This window comes from Hylaeus anthracinus, unplaced genomic scaffold (assembly GCF_026225885.1).
Source record: "Hylaeus anthracinus isolate JK02 unplaced genomic scaffold, UHH_iyHylAnth1.0_haploid 12002, whole genome shotgun sequence".
In the NCBI taxonomy this organism is placed as follows: Eukaryota; Metazoa; Arthropoda; class Insecta; order Hymenoptera; family Colletidae; genus Hylaeus; species Hylaeus anthracinus.
This window is the reverse complement of record NW_026534349.1, coordinates 8,894,741-8,911,851: the sequence shown is the minus strand read 5'-3', so window position 1 is coordinate 8,911,851 and position 17,111 is coordinate 8,894,741. Positions and strand designations below refer to the sequence as shown.

The window sequence follows — 17,111 nt, the reverse complement described above, 5'->3', positions numbered from 1 at the left end:
ATCCGAGAATCTGACGTCGTCGTCGGTGAGAAAATTCCTTTTTTCACGGTTACGTGACTAGCGAGACCGTGCGACAAAGGGAGCGAAATTGGAACGCAATAATTATTAATCAATTTCGTATTAATTGTTTTCTGGGCGTCAGGGCTTAAGTGGGATGTTGTGTACTGGCTCCTGGCAAGCTCTGCCCTGTAACCAGCCAAAGTGTCATACAAGAAGATTAATTACGTCGCGCCACCTTTTATGTGCCCCATGCGTGCGACTACCCTTCTCCGGTAACCGCTGGATACACGTAAAAGTGTTCCAAACTCGCCAAGTTATCGGGAGAGAAGTAACAAAGGGAAGTTGTATTTTATAAATAATAATAAAAATCGTAATAACACCCGATAGTTTCTTCACGAGTTTCCGTTTATTCGAAGACACGAGGTTTCTTAAAAGTTACGCGATAGAGGTACTCGATCGAGAGAAGTAACAAAAGCACCAGCGAGTATAATTTTTGGCAAGTTTAGATAGAAGACGAGAACTTCCTCGTTTCGCCAAACGAAGATGACTCTCTCCCACTTCTGCGTCTATCTTTCGCGGAGCTTTTTTTCGTAATTACAACCCTGGCGGATGGTTCAGGAGAAAAAAAAAGGGGTACGCGAAAATAAAAGATACCCGAGGGAATAAGATTTCGTCGGTACTCCGTTCCCGAGACACGAAAGCCAAGTTAGTTTTATTTTACAATCCATCGGCTTCCACGACACGGAGGGGTGAGTTTCGTCGTCGTCGCAGACTGGTGCTCCAGTCGCAGGAAAAGAGAGACGTTCGATGGCGGTTGGAGTCCTTCAAGATGGTTGAGTGAACGTCGGGCGGGTGCACGAGTTGCGACAGGGGCGGGGGACGGCTGTCAACTAGTGTTTTAAAAGTTTGCGACAGCCTACAAATTGGCTCGCTCAGTTCTTTTTAAAAGCACCTCCAACCAACCACGTCGCGTACCTCTCCCTATCTCCGTCCTTCGTGCTCGGAGCCGTATCGTTGAACGGGAAGCTTACAAAAGTTTTCGCGAGTGGTAACATCTATGTTAAAAGCAAAATCTAGTTGTAAACAATCGACGATGTATCAAATCCGAAGACCCGCGTCAGCGTTACCCTAGGAAAGTCAGACGTGTGTAACTGTTCGGATACGTGGACAATCGATCGAGGATATCTCGTTTCTTTGTACACGTTTAACAAAATATAAAACATGCAATTCGGCATTTGGCGAGTACCGTGCGACGGACGCACTTTGAACGCGTTATTTGGCAAATGTACGCTCCTCTCTAAAAGCTTCGTCTCTCATCGTATTGTAAAACAAGATTGCACGTCGCTCGACGTCGCCGATCGCCGAATGTCTGGCCGCGGCGTAAGATACATCATTTCGAAAGCGGTGCGACGCTTCGTGAAGTTGGTCTCGGTTGCGGCATTTCCCTCGAACGCAAATGATCGCGGAGCAACGCGGTGAAACGCCCCAAATAAATTGCTACGAGTGGTTTTTTCTATCGACTATTGTGCGCCCGATCGTTATTCTCCGAAGTTTCGCGAAAAGTTCCGGCCATTTTCGGACAAATCGACCTCCATCCGCGGCCATTCCCCGCGTAGGAAATATGCTTGCGCCGCGATTCAAATTCCGAAAGTTTCAAAGTATTTCGACGTTGAAACGGAGCCATTTCTCATATTTTCTATGCAGCCACGCTTCCCCGTGGACGCATTTGATACACTCTATTAGTCGCACTCCCCCCTCCTGGCTGATTTATCGAGTTGCCCGCGTTATTATATGTACATTCTCCCCGTTACGAAACCGAGATTCATGGCGTTCTGGTAGTTCGCCGGCGCTCCGCGCACGTTCCGTTCCCCGGGAGTGATCAACGGTTATTACGCGATTTTAAGATCCGTATCCATTCCAGAAACGAACAAAGTTCCTCGAAGGAAACCGTTGGAGGATAGTAGAACGTCTACGCGAGTCACGCGTTATCGTGAATCGGTGTTGTTCGCTTGGTCGATATTTATTAACGCTTATAAAAGGAGGGAGCAGTCGAAACTATAAATAAATACGCTAACATTAAAGGTAGCTAAATGACGCTTTCGAAGTTTATCCAGATGATTAGTTGCGCTGTTGGCCTTCTTCTCGCCGAGCGATGACAGGTAGGTACCGATACGAAGTACAATCGAGTCCACGAGTTTATCTTCGAATATGTGCGAGCATTCGCTTGGCTACTTGGGCAGAATCGTGGGCGATCTCGGCGAGTCGAACATCGAAAAGTTCTGCGAGAGATAAGACGGCGTTTTTGGTCCATTTTCGTTCGATTGCGTCGCGGATGCAGCTTCCCTCAAGTCGCGATTGTGGCAATTCTGTTCCACGTCGGCCCATTCCTTGCGCGCGGCTTGCACCACCATCCAAGTGTACGTGCACAACACTAAACCAACAGAAATGCGTAAAACGATGCTCGTTACTTCGCTTCACGTGTACTACAAAGTAGCTACGCATTGAGAAATCTCGATCGGCGTCCGCAGTCCGATCGCGTAGCAAACCGAGACGCGTAGACTGATGGGTAATTCCAATGTACTTACATAGATAGATGCTGGACACTGGAATGTACCATATTGAATTATCGTAAACATCGTATTGCGGCCCGTGCGTCAGATGAATAGACAGCGCCACAGACTGATCTATTATGCTAATCATTTGCAAATACATCCAAGGCACGGCACACTTGGACCTTCTCTGTGAACGTACGCGGAAGTTAGCGAGATCGTTAGCGTGTTTCAGCGAGGCTGCTACGTGCCGAAAATACGTTTTTCGAATAAAGAAATACTTCGATCGATTCATTTTCGAGACACAGCCACATTAAGCAGCGAATGCTTCTTAGTTCGCCTTCTATGCGTGTAGTTGAGCGAGTTTTTTCTGGTCTAGAACATCTAAATCCAGCCGCTTGTTTCGTGAATTTTTTTCTCAAATACCCGTTGATCGCACCTTCCTCAAACTTTGCACATTTACGTATGCATATGTTTAAATAAAGACATGTTAACATGCCGGAGAGCATCGAGGAAAACAAAAATAGCGTTTCTGACGTCCGGAACTTTTTACGTTGCACACATTGACTCGAAACAAAAGGATTGTATAGAATACGTTCGGTATGAATATAGTTATATGCATGACTACAAAGATTTGAACAAAAGTTGCGATGATGTATAGAAAAATGTGAAGCATGTTTTAAAGAAATTAAACTTGAAGAACACGTATTATAAAGTTCTAGATCAGAAGAGCCCCTTGGTTGGATAATCTTGATATACTCACGGAAATTGATCCCAGGGCGAGGTACGCGCTGGCCAATAAGAACGAAATTGCGTACAACAGGAGAAACACCATCCCCGTTTCCGCTAAGAATTTCATTTTTGTTTTCATTAGTACCGTAACATTGAGAGAAATGATTATACAGAGAGTCGCAACATGCGTGGTACGAACTTAATCGAGAAAATCATATTGAATCTGATTTAATCGATTGTACGATCGTATCGATTACATGATTGTCCGAGTCTTGAAAGAAGTAGAAATTCAAACCACACGAATGTATCCGATGTCATCCGACACCGTGTTAATATTCCAACACCGAGTAGTCGACGAATCAATATTGATCATAACAAATGCAAATAAACAATCGTGGATTACGCGCGATGCGGTAACAAGAAACAGACGGCTGTCTGTGTGACGTGTGCCACGTAAATAATTATATTTACAAATCGAAACCAAAAGAACTAATGAGACAGAATCGATGACTGATACATAATAAAAAATCAATGAAAAAGATAAAATCTTTACAGAAACAAAGTACCTACGAGTGACTCTAATCGCATTGTTATTTTTCATTGATTCTAAAAATGATTCTAGGGGTGAAAACACCTTTCTGATAAGTTTAATTTGTTAATCGAATACACATTTTCATTATCATCTCTTGTCAGGTTGTATATACCACGTATTTTGGGACAATCTGTACGCACACGCTCAATCGAAAACCCACCTTTCCTTTCTATCTGCGAGGTTCTTAAGACCTGCATCCAGTTCAAACCGATCAATGCCCAATTTTCAATAGAATCGAAGAATTTGTCGTCCGTTTCTCTTGAGAAATAGTTGCTCATTAGCACGTTTATCATGAGTATCGAGAGCGACTAGAAGAATACGAATGGAATACATAGGACATGAAATTACATTAACGTTGATCGCCGACGAGAACGAATGCGAATTATCAGCGAAAATCTCATGATATTACGCGCAACCCTACCACGTGCAAGAAACCGGTTTAATGTTGCAATTACGCGTTTGGTTCGTCACTCACCATGGTGTATGTGCCGATGATCCTCGCGGCTAATGACAATCCGATACAGCATAACTTGTACATGGCGAATTGCGAGCGTCTCGATACGATGAATCACAAATACTAAATGCCAGAACGTTCTCCGGTGATCACGATTTTCGTTACTGTGACGCCAGCAGCTCGACCGACGTTTTATAAAAAATGTAAACACAAATGTTTGCCAGTAAACGCACGCTTAAATACTCGACCGTCGATATTGCGAGCCCGCGCCGGATTGTCGACGAGCTTCGATTATCGAATACCGCGATAAATCTTCGCTTGAGTAGTCGCTCGATGCGGTGTACGGATGACTGCGTTGATCGATCGTAATCGAATTCGCAGTAAGAACGCGCTAGTTAATTGTATTTTTTAGAACTATCCGTACGTGACATCGTGACAACCTTTAGCCAGAGTTTTATTAAAGCAAGAAACGCAATTTTTCTCGGTTGGAATGATCGTACACATTCTTAAATTAACATTTTTTTTCAATGTAGTTGTAATCGTTTATTATGTAGCATGTTAAAGAAGCCTCGGAACCAGTCGCGCGCGATTACCCCCGCATGCGCAGTACGTTTGAAATCTTGGAGAAGCAAGTGCGCGCTTGACATGTGCTTTTAGGTTAAGTGTCGTGTTTCTTGGTAACTTGCGTATGTTTCTTACGTATGAAAATTGGAGAAACAACGTTCAACGATGACTGTGCAGGATACGGACATTTCCTTGAATATATCTTCGGAGCCTGCTTCTAAGAAGGTAAGTGAGAAGTTAAGAATGTTTCTAAGCAGTTGCTTAAACGAAGTCAATCTTCTTTATACAGAAAGCTGGAAACCAAGATGACTCTATACTTAGTTTAATGAAAGAGCAGAAAAATAAGACCGATAAAAGTACAGTTAAAAGTAGCAATAAATCAACACATGATCTAGTTCGCGTAACTACCAGCCCAAAAGCAAAGAGAGTTAAACAGAAATTATTATCTTCAATTGTTGCACGAAAGTTGAAAGAAGCTAATTCATCTAGTCAACCTACCCTTGCAACAAAGAAAGTAAAATTTAAAACACAACTCATAGATACAGAACGTAAAACGTTTAAACAACAATTAGAGAAGGTACCCGTAAAGATAAATGAGAAAGCTATCGGAGCAGATAGGTCATTACCAGCCACAGGTATCGAAGCTTCTAGTGCTCCTGTTGTGTCATTTACTAAGGTTACCCGAGAAAACTTTGGCAAAACATTATTAGCAAAGAAAAGAAATGTCAAGGATGCAGACTCCAAAAAAACACTTTCAAATATATTTTCTAAACAAACAAAATCTGAAGATACTAAAATTAATACATTAAAGTCAGCTGAAGAAGCAGATGTAGATGAAGATGTTATGCCAATGATAAAATCTAAATTTAAGAAATCAAAGAAACTGTCATCTATATCAAATACAGATGTTAGCGGTAAAACAAATAAGAATTATGAAGACAAATCAACAAGTCAAAGTCATACGAATGTACAGAATGATAAAAGTACTCGTGCTCCCCTTAGGCCTGGCACAATGATATCTTCATTGTTTAGTCATAATCCTGAAATACCAAATATTGGTCAAAGATTTGTAAAACCGATAAGCGAACCAGTTTTTACAGGAACAACTTTTGTCGATCTTAATGTACATCCTTTCACTGTGAGTATTACTATCCTAATGACATCTTTGAACCGATAATGAAGTTGCTACAATTTCAAAAATTTTTACCAGATATCTAACTTGGAGCAGAACATGCAAATCACTAAAATGACAATAGTTCAGCAGAAAGCAATTCCTTGGATACTTTCAGGCAAAGATATTTTAATTAGGTCTCAAACTGGTTCCGGCAAGACACTAGCATATGCTTTACCAATCATTGAGTTTTTACACAAAATCAGACCAAAACTGAATAGAAATAGCGGATTGAAAGCTCTTGTAGTTGTACCAACTAGAGAACTAGCTCTACAAACCTACGAGTGTTTCTTAAAATTAATCAAAGTGAGCACTTTATAAGTAATACATGTTAGTAGATATTATCTAATTTAGTATATTATACACAAATTACTTTTTACACAATTTTAGCCATACACATGGATTGTGCCAGGGTATTTAGCAGGGGGTGAAAAGAGGAAAGCAGAGAAAGCTAGATTAAGAAAAGGTTGCAATATATTAGTTTGTACACCTGGTAGATTGTTGGATCACATACAACGAACGGAAGCTTTAAAACTTAATCACGTTAAATACTTTGTTTTGGATGAGGCTGATAGGATGCTTGAGATGGGATATGAAAAAGATATATCAAGGTACGTTTGATTAGAAAATTGGAAAATCACAAGTGCATCGCTCGTTTGATTAAGTTTTTTTTCTAAAACGCAATTTCAGTATAGTGAGTGCTTTAAAGGTGTCGACACCAAGCGAAAATTCAGGTTACGATGCGATGAAAATTCTTCGACAAAACGTGAAAAAAGTATTCACCGACGAGGATGTCGAGAATATAGAAGAAACTACTGGTTCAAAAAATGAGACAACGAAGGATGATCTGACGAATTTAAAACCCGAAGACGATACGAAAAAAGATGTCGTTAAACAAAGGCAAGCATACCACTCTAGTAGCGACGATGATTCGGAGGAAGACGAACCTTTCGTCAAATCGAAACAATTGAACAAACGGAAGGATGTCGCCAAGTCCACCGAAAAAAAAGTATCCGGTTCGCTAGAAAATGATGCGCGAAAAGATAAAAATAGCAATGAAAATGAATCCAGAAGACAAACGATCTTACTTTCCGCGACTTTGACGCAAGCCGTGGAAAAATTAGCGGGTCTCGCGATGGAGCATCCTATATTTCTGGACGCCGCGAAAGAAAATTTAGAAACAATTGGCGATAGTACGAGCGACGTAAACGAAGATTTAATAGTCCCCCAAAGTGTGATCCAGACCTACATCGTTACGCCGCCGAAATTGAGGATGGTGACCTTGAGTGCTTACATCGCGGGAAAGTGTCAGGTAGATTGATCGTTTCAAATATATTATTTATTATTATCTTTTGTTCGAAGCTTCGTAAATGTCATTTGTAATGCCAACAGAGCCATGGACAGAGCAAACTTTTAATATTCATGGCCACCCAGGACATGGTTGATTACCACACGGAAATACTGTCTACTGTGCTCACCAAACCGGTTGACGAAGACGACGAGGACTCCGATCCTCTGGTCGATATAGAGTTTTTCAAATTGCACGGGAACATGACTCAAAAGGAGCGAACGGAGGTTTTCAAAACGTTCAGGCTGGCGAAAACCGGGGTTCTACTCTGCACGGTAAGTTTTTACCTGCGAACACTTAAACCTGGGGGCTTCTCATTCGATACGGCGAAACAAAATTGCATAACATGGCACGTGAGCGATGACATTGCTCTATGAGAGCAAGAATTAGTATGAAGCGACGATAAAGGGAAGGGCGGTGAAATAGAAGGATAAGACAGAAGAAAAGCCGGGGATAGCCGACGGGCACTCCCTGAGCAGTAAATTACCCCGTGGCTTATTCTTTCAGGGCGGAATTTAATATCTCTGGACCCACGCTGTGTCCGGAGGTTAAAAATTATGTGCACACATGAGGCCTTCGTAACGAGTATAATTATGATTGTTTGTCCGTTATTCGCCGGTCCTTTCTTTAATTGCTTTATACTTTTGAAATTGCGATTGCTTAACAGTAATGATACCTCGCGTAACAGAGATTTCGTTGGAAAAAAATGCGTTGGTCCTGCAGCAACGTTCATGATAATTTTTAAATTTTGTGCGCAATACTATCGAAAGACAACTTCCTGCACGATGGTTCGCCGAAGAACGGCGCAGCGCCGCTTTCCGATCGATAGAACCACTTTCTTTCGTTTACTAATTACGTTCAAATTAATAGAACGGTAGATCAACTTTCAGATCTATCGTGACTTCGTAATAACTGCTTAACCATCGTAATTACCGGTGAAAGTAACCGTTCCCATTGCCAGATAAAAATCGACAAAGATTCAATAATAATAATTAAACTCGCACTTGTTAACTTTGTTTCTTGTCTTCCTCGTTAGTTAACGGGAGCTTACCACGCTATTTTCACGGGGCAGACAACAAAAAACTCGGTGTCCAAGTTAAATGCACGGATTCGAAAATTCATAATCCGCGGCACGCAACGAATGACAGCTCGCCCGCTGCAAGGATTAATTCGTTCTAATCAGGCGATTGCATCGTTGATTCGACATGTGTTTCACGGTGATTCGCCTCGTGTTCTGATTATTCATTGCTCGAATCCTGTGCAGACCGATTAATTGCAATCAGCTCCCTGAATGGATGGTTTGCGGACTGTGTACATAAATACTTTAAAGTCTAATCGTTCGTAGGGACCTGCATAGATCACCCGCGTTGTTGAACGTTAGGACTTTATAGTTCTTCGTCTTATAGTATCTCCATCATCTAGTCTCGATTGTAGGATTCGATGGTAGCTTCGAAGGGTATTCGTCGTTTCCGTTGTAATTTTTAACCGTTGATCCCAGAACGGTATCCCCTGCATGGGAATTATATGGCAGCGTTATTAATTTCCACGTTGAAAACTCTTGAGAGCCCCCGCGGACGGAATGTTACGCGGCCCTCTGCGGTGGTGAATCTGGATCCAAGGGGTGATCTACGGCTCGAGTGAGATGTTTTGAACGGACGATCCGTTCTCGATCCTCCAAGCCACGATAGCCGTCTCTCTTTCCTAAACGATCGTCTGTCTTAATCGCTGCCATCGATCGCTCCTCGTGCCCGTTTTTCGTTATACTATATCGTACTGGTGGCAACCGCGATGCTTGTTTCGTCCGAAGACACGTAGGCGTCCCGACTGGTTTCGCTTTATCGGAACATCTTTCGGTAAATCCTAATTTCCGCCAATCGATCACCAGGATTGTAACAATTTCTTCATGCAACAAACATCGGGCTATGTAATTATATCCATTTACAATGCATATCGCGTATTTACAGATGAGAATTCAAGGCACTAAAGTAATTAGAAGTCGTATGAGGGCCCAGAAACGTTGCTACCGAGTTGCATGCGCGTTTGCGTTGCATTCTCGCTTGCAAACAAGTTTAGGTAGTGTTCGGATCGCGGGATAGAAATTTATACATTGCTATTTCTAATATACACAGCCAGTCCCATAAGTATTCGTACCCTCTGTACTTATCGAAGAAATTTGTACATAAATAAACTTCCAACTTGTATATATTTACAATTACAAATTTATTTGGAAACATATAGCGTTCATTTAAATGAGACAAATTTCTTCAATAACTATAGAGGGTATGAATAACAGTGATTTCTAGGGAATCATAAATCGTCGTGCCCCATTTTTACGGGAACACCTTGTGTATTCCTGTAACGTTATCCGACAACAAGCATTAGAATAAAACTAAATCGCGACAACGAAACAACGTGATATTCGTCGATATTTATTTCGCTATGGTATCTATCTTGTATTTCCTCGCCCCGGTGCCTAGTCTGCCGGCGTCGATAGGCCGGCGTTGAATTAATTCGATAAAAGAACGTGAAAAAAAAAAGAAGGTGGACAGACGCATCCATATCGTGCCGCGAAAGAATTTTCGGGACCACGACGCCGCCCCCCTACTGGTGGTCCGGGATTAGTCCCAGGGCCGTCAAGCAGGGCCTCGACGCGCTCCGTTCGGTAAATCATTGGTTAACCGAACGCAAGGAAATCAGGGCCGTGCTCAAACGTTCGCCGTTGGGGTCCCACAGCGGGCGCTCGGTGCCAGCCGCGCGCATTCACCCTTCTACAAAACGAGAAATCGACGCGGTTTGTAAGACATTTGTACCAGCAGATCGCGCGGTGTAATGTGGCCTGCCGCTTTTCTAGCGGGGAATGAGTTGTTGGGCAATCGTGAACTAACGTTTCGACTTTGTTGGGTATTTCATATTGGAAACACTGAATAACTGGACAAGGAACAGTATCTGTTAATAATAGATAACAAAGCATTAGTTGCCCTAGTAAGAAGCCTATTGATAGGCTACCAGTTGGTACTTAGAAGCTTTTTAACTCCACCGTCTACATCTGGTAATCTCTTAATCATGTTGTCGGTTATCTACTTATACTGCTCAATATCTAGAAACACATGAAGCACTTGATATACCCAGTGACAGTATTCAGAAGCTAATGTCAGCCTAGATTAATATATTTTAACATAGTGTTGAGCTTTAAGTTTTTGGCCCTTTTAATTTCTACATCCAACGACGTTCGTCATCTTTGTGTCGCCAGGATGTCGCGGCTCGTGGATTGGACATGCCAAAGGTGGACTGCGTGGTTCAATACACCGGGCCGATCTCAGCCAGGGATTACGTGCATCGAATCGGCAGAACGGCGCGTGCAGGATCCTCTGGAACGGCGACCATCTTTCTGACGCCGCCTGAAGTCGAGTTTGTCCGAATGCTCGAGTCCAGGCGCATCAGGATCAAGCAGGAAAGTATGGAAGACGTTTTGGATAAATTGCTGACCCCTCTGTGCAAGCACTCTTCCGCTCATAACGCCGCGATCGCGCTGCAAAACGAGTTCGAGAATTTGGTGCTCGAGGATCCGAAGCTTCGGGCGATGGCGTGCAGAGGTGAGTCGAATTTCTAAACGAATTGGTATTGTGCTGTGGTTGCGCATACCCAAACTTGCAAACGAGTACCTTTGGACGCGCGGGACCGAGGCACTTTAAACAGAACGTTGAATCGATTTTACGGTTTCTCGCTTAACGCGTTTCCGTCCTCTACCACTCGGTGAAACACAAAGTACTCGTGATGAGGGAGCACCCATTTCGATTCAGTTGGATCGGAACGCAAGCGAGCTGACTTCAGGGTAGACTAAGCCAATTCCGACGGGCACCCTACTCGCATATAAAGTAACCCCATACGGTCGTGTTAGAGAGCCTTCACTCTGTCTCGGTTTTCGTTCGCCACTCGGCTATTTACATACTCTCTGGACGAGGAGGATGATCTTGTTTGCCATGCCACGGTCGCTCTATTACGGCTGTTAGGGCGGGGAATTTATTTGCTGCAATAATAAATCCATTAGGATGCGATGATTCGAGTTTCGTTCGAGGGGAGTGTAATATTCACCCTTACGCTCGCGGATCGTAGTGCGTCTCCTCTCCCGCGTGCTATGTATTTTTCAAAGCGTTTCGAAGCAGAGAAAGAAACGGGAACGACGGACACCCACGGTCCGACGGCGTTCGATGGTCGCGGGTGATCGATTTTCAAAACGTAAAATAAAGACCATAAATCTCTCTAAGAGGTTTTTGAGTTTCGCAGTTGTCTCGCGTCAAGCGTGGCTTTACGCGAAGGTTAGCTACGGTTTTTGAGCGCTTAGCCGCTTCAGATTTGAGTGACGGTACACAGTTAACCACTTGACCGTTCCTCTACGTGCTCCGAGTGATTGATAGATTAATTGTCGTCGACGATTCGACGCTACACTTTCCAACGGGGAGAGGGTGGGATAGAAAGGCGGAGTAATATTATAGGCGAGTGGGAGAAGCCCCTGGGAGAGACAAAATGATCGGAACTGTTAGGCTAGATTTGTTTGCCAAACAAGGTAAAAGTAGGCGAAAAAGCAAAGTCGGGACATTGAAGTCATACGATCGAAAGAATAAGATATACTGTTGAGCATCACGTGACCACATCCTGCGTCTTTCACTGCCACCGACGATATATTTCATTCCCGACCGATCTAAGTGCTGGGCAGTGTGCGTAGAAGTGGAAATCTCGCTAATTCGTAACATTATCACCCCAATAGAGCCGAACAGCCCTCAATAGCGAATACAACTCTATGGAATAACCCCCTAGTCTCCGACCCCTACCCTTAACCTACCTATCTACTGTGCTCCATACACACATATATACATAGTCCTTTATTCCAGCCCTTAGCTACACCCTTTTCGGCGTAACTTCTTGTCGTCGTTAACAAGTAACATAAATATTTACAATCGTATTCAAATGCTTATATTTTTGTACGTTTACGTATATGAACGTTAAATCGGTTCCAATGCATCTCGAGCGTAAACGATAATCGAGCAGAGTGGGTTTTTGGTTTTCAAAAACGAATTGTAAAATTCACTTTTTGGTTGGTTTTTCTTTCTTTTCTTTCTTTCTTTTTTTTTTTTTATTTACTTTTCGTGGCGAAAACGAGCGGTTGAAACGCATGCAGCAAGTTAGATCGAATCTAGTATATACAGGCTCGTACGCCTTTCGCAGGGGGTGGCCGACACAATCCAACCACTGAATGTGGCTTCCGCCAAAACCACTTACGCTTTGTGGCGAGAGACTCTTAACAATGCGATACAGGATACAAATACAATAAGACGCAGTTACATCACTTAGGAACAATGCCGCCCCCCACGCGGCCCACTCTCTTCAATCCCCTACCATCGTTCGTTTCTCTGCCTTCTCAGCTAGATAGCAACCCCGCGGGTGATTTATGTGCTAAATGGAGAAAAACATTTTTCTCCCTTTTCAACGCGCCGACACCGGTCCACGGCAGAAAGATCTTCTCAAGTTTCTTATGTGCGGAAGAGACGGATCTTGCTATAGAAGGCAGACGGAAATCAAGCCGGAAAATATCGGAGCATAAGGTCCGCCACGTGAATGATCAAAATTGAGGACATTTAGTTTTCCCAGCGGGAAAGTCCCGTTACAATATACCTCCATTTTCGTTTCGTAACGGTCAGATTTTCTTCGATCGAACGAAATTTCAAAACAAACATTTATCACGTTACTTTATCGATAATCAGTTATTTCCAGTTGAATACGTATAATTCGTGTATCGTGTATTTTATTTAAGTGACAAACTATTTTGGCGTAGTTATTGCGCCGAAAAATACTTCTTACGGTATTTCACGAGTTCCTCGATTCTATTCTTCTTATCTAAATACAGAAATACTAAAATCCAACATATAATTCGGACGAATCGATACATTCGAGTATCTCAGGAGATGCACTTCGCTGTAATTTTTCGCACGGAGCGACAATAGTACGCGGGCATATGTCAATTTCTCCCAGGATCGGTGAACCCCGAGTTTCTCAGCAGCACGCGGAAGCTAGAGAAGTTAAGAGGGGATAACGGGTCGACTATTAGCCACAGCACTTGACTCGGCCCCCGTTAATGCCTCTTAATAGCTCACAGCGGGGCACACACCCCATAGAATCGCGGTACGCGAACCCCCGTAGAACTTAATGGAACCTCGATTAATAAGGGCGCGCTAGACACGCAACCAATAATCACATCCGAGTTACGATGCACGTGGCCTCGTTTACACGTGGGCGGGACGCATGTATTTTCCTAACGTACGATCGTCCTTATGATTCGATTCGTGTCGTTCGTTGAATTTATGGATTTTCAAATAACTCGCGTCTTTTATATAAATCGAAGCGAAGAAAAAGTTTAACGTTCAAAAATTAAGTGGATGTGATTTCAATAATTGTAGAGTGTAAGTATAATATTGCGGATGAAGACTTTGAGCGATTTTACATAATACAATGCCATGAATATCGGGTTATCTCGAACGGCGAAACAATGTGAATCGGTTAGGTGGTGACCTTAAATAATCCGAATGGTTTTCAGCGTATACTTCTTGGGTACGTTCCTACGCCCGCTATCCGCGCGACATGCGTGAGATTTTCAACCGGAGGAACCTTCACCTAGGCCACTTCGCCAAGAGTTTCGCGTTGAGAGAAACTCCGAAACGAATCGGTGGAATAGGGAAAAAAATACACGAGAAGGATACCACGAAGCAACAGCACAACAATAGGCTTACGAATGAACGGTAAGCATACAACGCTTCGCGTTAAGGTATCGAATGGCGAATGAATGGTTGGTTGAATCACGCGATCTTATCGAGGAGTATGTGAGAAAGTGGTACGATAGCTCGACTACGGAGCGAAGGAACGAGACCTCGACGAAAATTGTCGATCAGACCGTCGCCGGACCACTTGGTTGACTCGGTCAAGGTAGATAATCGCGAAGACGAGCGAACTCGCAGTATTAATGACGGATTCACGCGTGGCTTAGCTTGTTAACCGCGATGCTCTCCGTAATTTCTCCCTCTCCGTGTCTCTCTGTGCACGGTTCGTAACAAACGCAACCACGTGTATTAACAGATAGTACGCGCACACGTAACGAGAGGACAGCTCGTGGCTCCTAGAGAGGTTAGATACGTCAAAACTGTCGCTTTGTGTCATTCGTCATGTACGACGAACGAGCGGACGTGGTGTACGGTGGCTGGCAGCCATAAGCCATAAGCCATACGGCTCTCGTCGTGCTCATCCTCGTTTATTTCCCGTCTCCCTCGGTTTCCCTTCGTATCTCCGTCTATCTGACGTCAACGGTCTCGTTCTCTCCTAACGCGTCTCCGTCCATCTCGTCGGGTATGCATTTCACATAGCATTCGGCTGGCTTCTACCCTTCTCCAAGCTCCAAGCTTTCACCGTTCTCTCTCCGACACTCGGTTCTCCGTCTCTCGTCCTATCTCTCCATTGTTCATAATTATACAATACGGCTATTAAACAGACTGATGCGACCGCTACTTCCGGCCGTGGCTGCGCCATTTACGGAAACCACAGGACGAGCACGAGCCTCCCTTCGCTCTCTACCTGTCTCTTATCCTCTTCCTCTTTGTAGAAATCTCTCTCGTACCGCTGCTCTGATTTTCTGTCCATCGCTCGCTATCGTTCGGTGGTTGCGTATTCACATGTTCCCCTTCCGTCAGATCTTAATTCTTTTCGTCATGCAACGCGTTCGCTCGATCGCTTGTAAATGCGCTACTCTGTTTCGTACGGACCAAATACGCATCCTTTTACCTCGAAAAAATTCCACGCTACTCCAGCACGCGTAAAAACGGATCAGCGCATCGTCGCGGTCGTCTTTCGAAACTTACTATCGCGAGAAACCATTTCCCTCCATTTCTGTGCCGCTCCTCGATCGGCGTCGCCATTTCGGTCACGCATTCGACACGCATCGATCGCTTTTCCTCGAGGCAGTAATTAAACATTAACTTGTTCGATGCGATTCGAATGGGCGTGCTTTCGATACACGGAACGGGTAACCGACGGGTTTACCCTCCATCCGGAGAGAGAGAACAAGTTCGTTTTAATGGGTGAAAGGCGGGCACCGCGCTGACGATCCAATGGATCGAGAGACCCACAGTTTACGCCTTTGTGGGTCCGATTACGCCTGCACTGTGCGGGAACGCGTACGATCTCGTGTGGGTGTATGTGTACGTGTGCGTGTCATCGTTGCCGCCCTTGAACACGTTCAAGCACCAACTTTCCCGCGAAGGACGCAAGGTACGGAGGGTTCGTTGCTGCGTGCGAGATCTTTCACGATCTATCGATATATACATCGTGTTTCGCGAAAGCTGTCGACTCAAATCTTTCCTTTGGAGAACATTAACCCTCGGAAGAATTTGGACGCCATAGCTCGTGTTAGGCAAGTTTCAAGAAGAGATTGTACGTGAACGCGAATTTTAAACCGATAACGAGCGCCTTTCGAATGCTGCTACCTCCATACCTGCCAGGTACGACGTGAAAACTACCCTGGATTCGAGGACTGAGCGCGCGATAAATATAGTTTAGGAAATACGATGTAAAGACGAAATTCGCCACGGCGACGCAACGGTTGTCCGAATTCTCCACAGCGCGACCAACCGAGTCCGGGAGGGTGTGTCGCTGGTTTCCGAAGCGAGACTACTTTTTTGTCGATTTTCGATTACCGCGCTCTGTCCTCGCCACATGTCGTTTACGTCGAATTACCGAAAATTGCGGGTTAGCCCTAATGCGACGATTAAGGCCCGGTCTCGGGTTTTCAGACCCGACGGGGTGCCGGCAAAGAAACGGAAGCATCCGGATGACAAGCCGAGGACGGGGTTACTGAAGAAAGTCAGGATGCTCAACACCTCCGAGTACGACAGCGGCCTCGAGCCACCGAGGAAGCCAAAGAAATCCTGAGCGTCGCATTAACACCTCGACTACCTAGTAAACAGAATGCGATTTCGTTACCGTGATTCCCACCTCTCGTGTAAATACACACACCCTCCTTTTAACCGTACGGTTAACCGGAGAATCAGGTTAGCCGTTCCTCCCATGGATTCAATACCGCTTGTCGCGTTCTCGAGCACGCGGTGTATCACCCCACAGGTGAGAATGTTCTGTACATAATTTCGCAAGATGGTCGCACGATCCAACGAGCTAATTCCTTGGATGTTCGTCGAGAAATAAATTTGTAACGTAAGGTGTCGTTACTTCGATCGAAATAACTGCTATCGAATTAAAGTTATTGCAACGTGTCACCTTTGATACTTCCAGCAAGTATAGTGTCACGGAACAACGCCACAGCGAATCGTGTTACACCGACCACGCCTGTACTTTTTTGATCGTAAATAGCGAGGACGAAGTGTAAGTATTCATGTCGGTGCGCGGACGAGCACTGACGGATGAAGTGGGTGGGGGGCAAAGGAGAAGGAGGCAGAGGAATAAGGGCGGAAGGATATGATTAATACGGCAGCATTATTTTCAGATTTTTTGCACCACGATCCGCGAGCGCAAATTGCTTGCAAATAAAGGCGGCGTCGACTGCTGTCGCCGCTGGTACGACAGCAAAGGAACGGGGCGAGGAGGTGAATAAGGGAAGGAGGGAAGAGTGGAGGCCAAGAGCTCAGCCGGGCTTAATTTAATTTAAT

At 44.3% G+C, this 17,111-nt stretch overlaps 2 protein-coding genes across 2 annotated transcripts; one reads left to right on the top strand and one right to left on the bottom strand.

The window, feature by feature from the left end:
• Nucleotides 1-384: 384 nt before the first annotated feature.
• Nucleotides 385-4,572, bottom strand: LOC128892129 (uncharacterized). Its single transcript, XM_054152270.1, has 5 exons — nt 4,349-4,572; nt 4,034-4,181; nt 3,313-3,395; nt 2,586-2,739; nt 385-2,431 (listed from the first exon to the last, which is right to left on the bottom strand). The coding sequence occupies exons 1-5, from the start codon at nt 4,409-4,411 to the stop codon at nt 2,229-2,231; spliced, it is 651 nt and encodes a 216-aa protein (XP_054008245.1). The 5' UTR covers nt 4,412-4,572; the 3' UTR covers nt 385-2,228.
• Nucleotides 4,573-4,919: 347 nt separating this feature from the next.
• Nucleotides 4,920-16,688, top strand: LOC128892095 (probable ATP-dependent RNA helicase CG8611). Its single transcript, XM_054152201.1, has 9 exons — nt 4,920-5,116; nt 5,181-6,029; nt 6,102-6,368; nt 6,453-6,673; nt 6,753-7,374; nt 7,455-7,685; nt 10,661-11,003; nt 14,000-14,201; nt 16,242-16,688. Exons 1-9 carry the CDS (start codon nt 5,057-5,059, stop codon nt 16,378-16,380), a joined length of 2,934 nt encoding a protein of 977 aa, XP_054008176.1. The 5' UTR covers nt 4,920-5,056; the 3' UTR covers nt 16,381-16,688.
• The last annotated feature ends 423 nt before the right edge of the window (nt 16,689-17,111 follow it).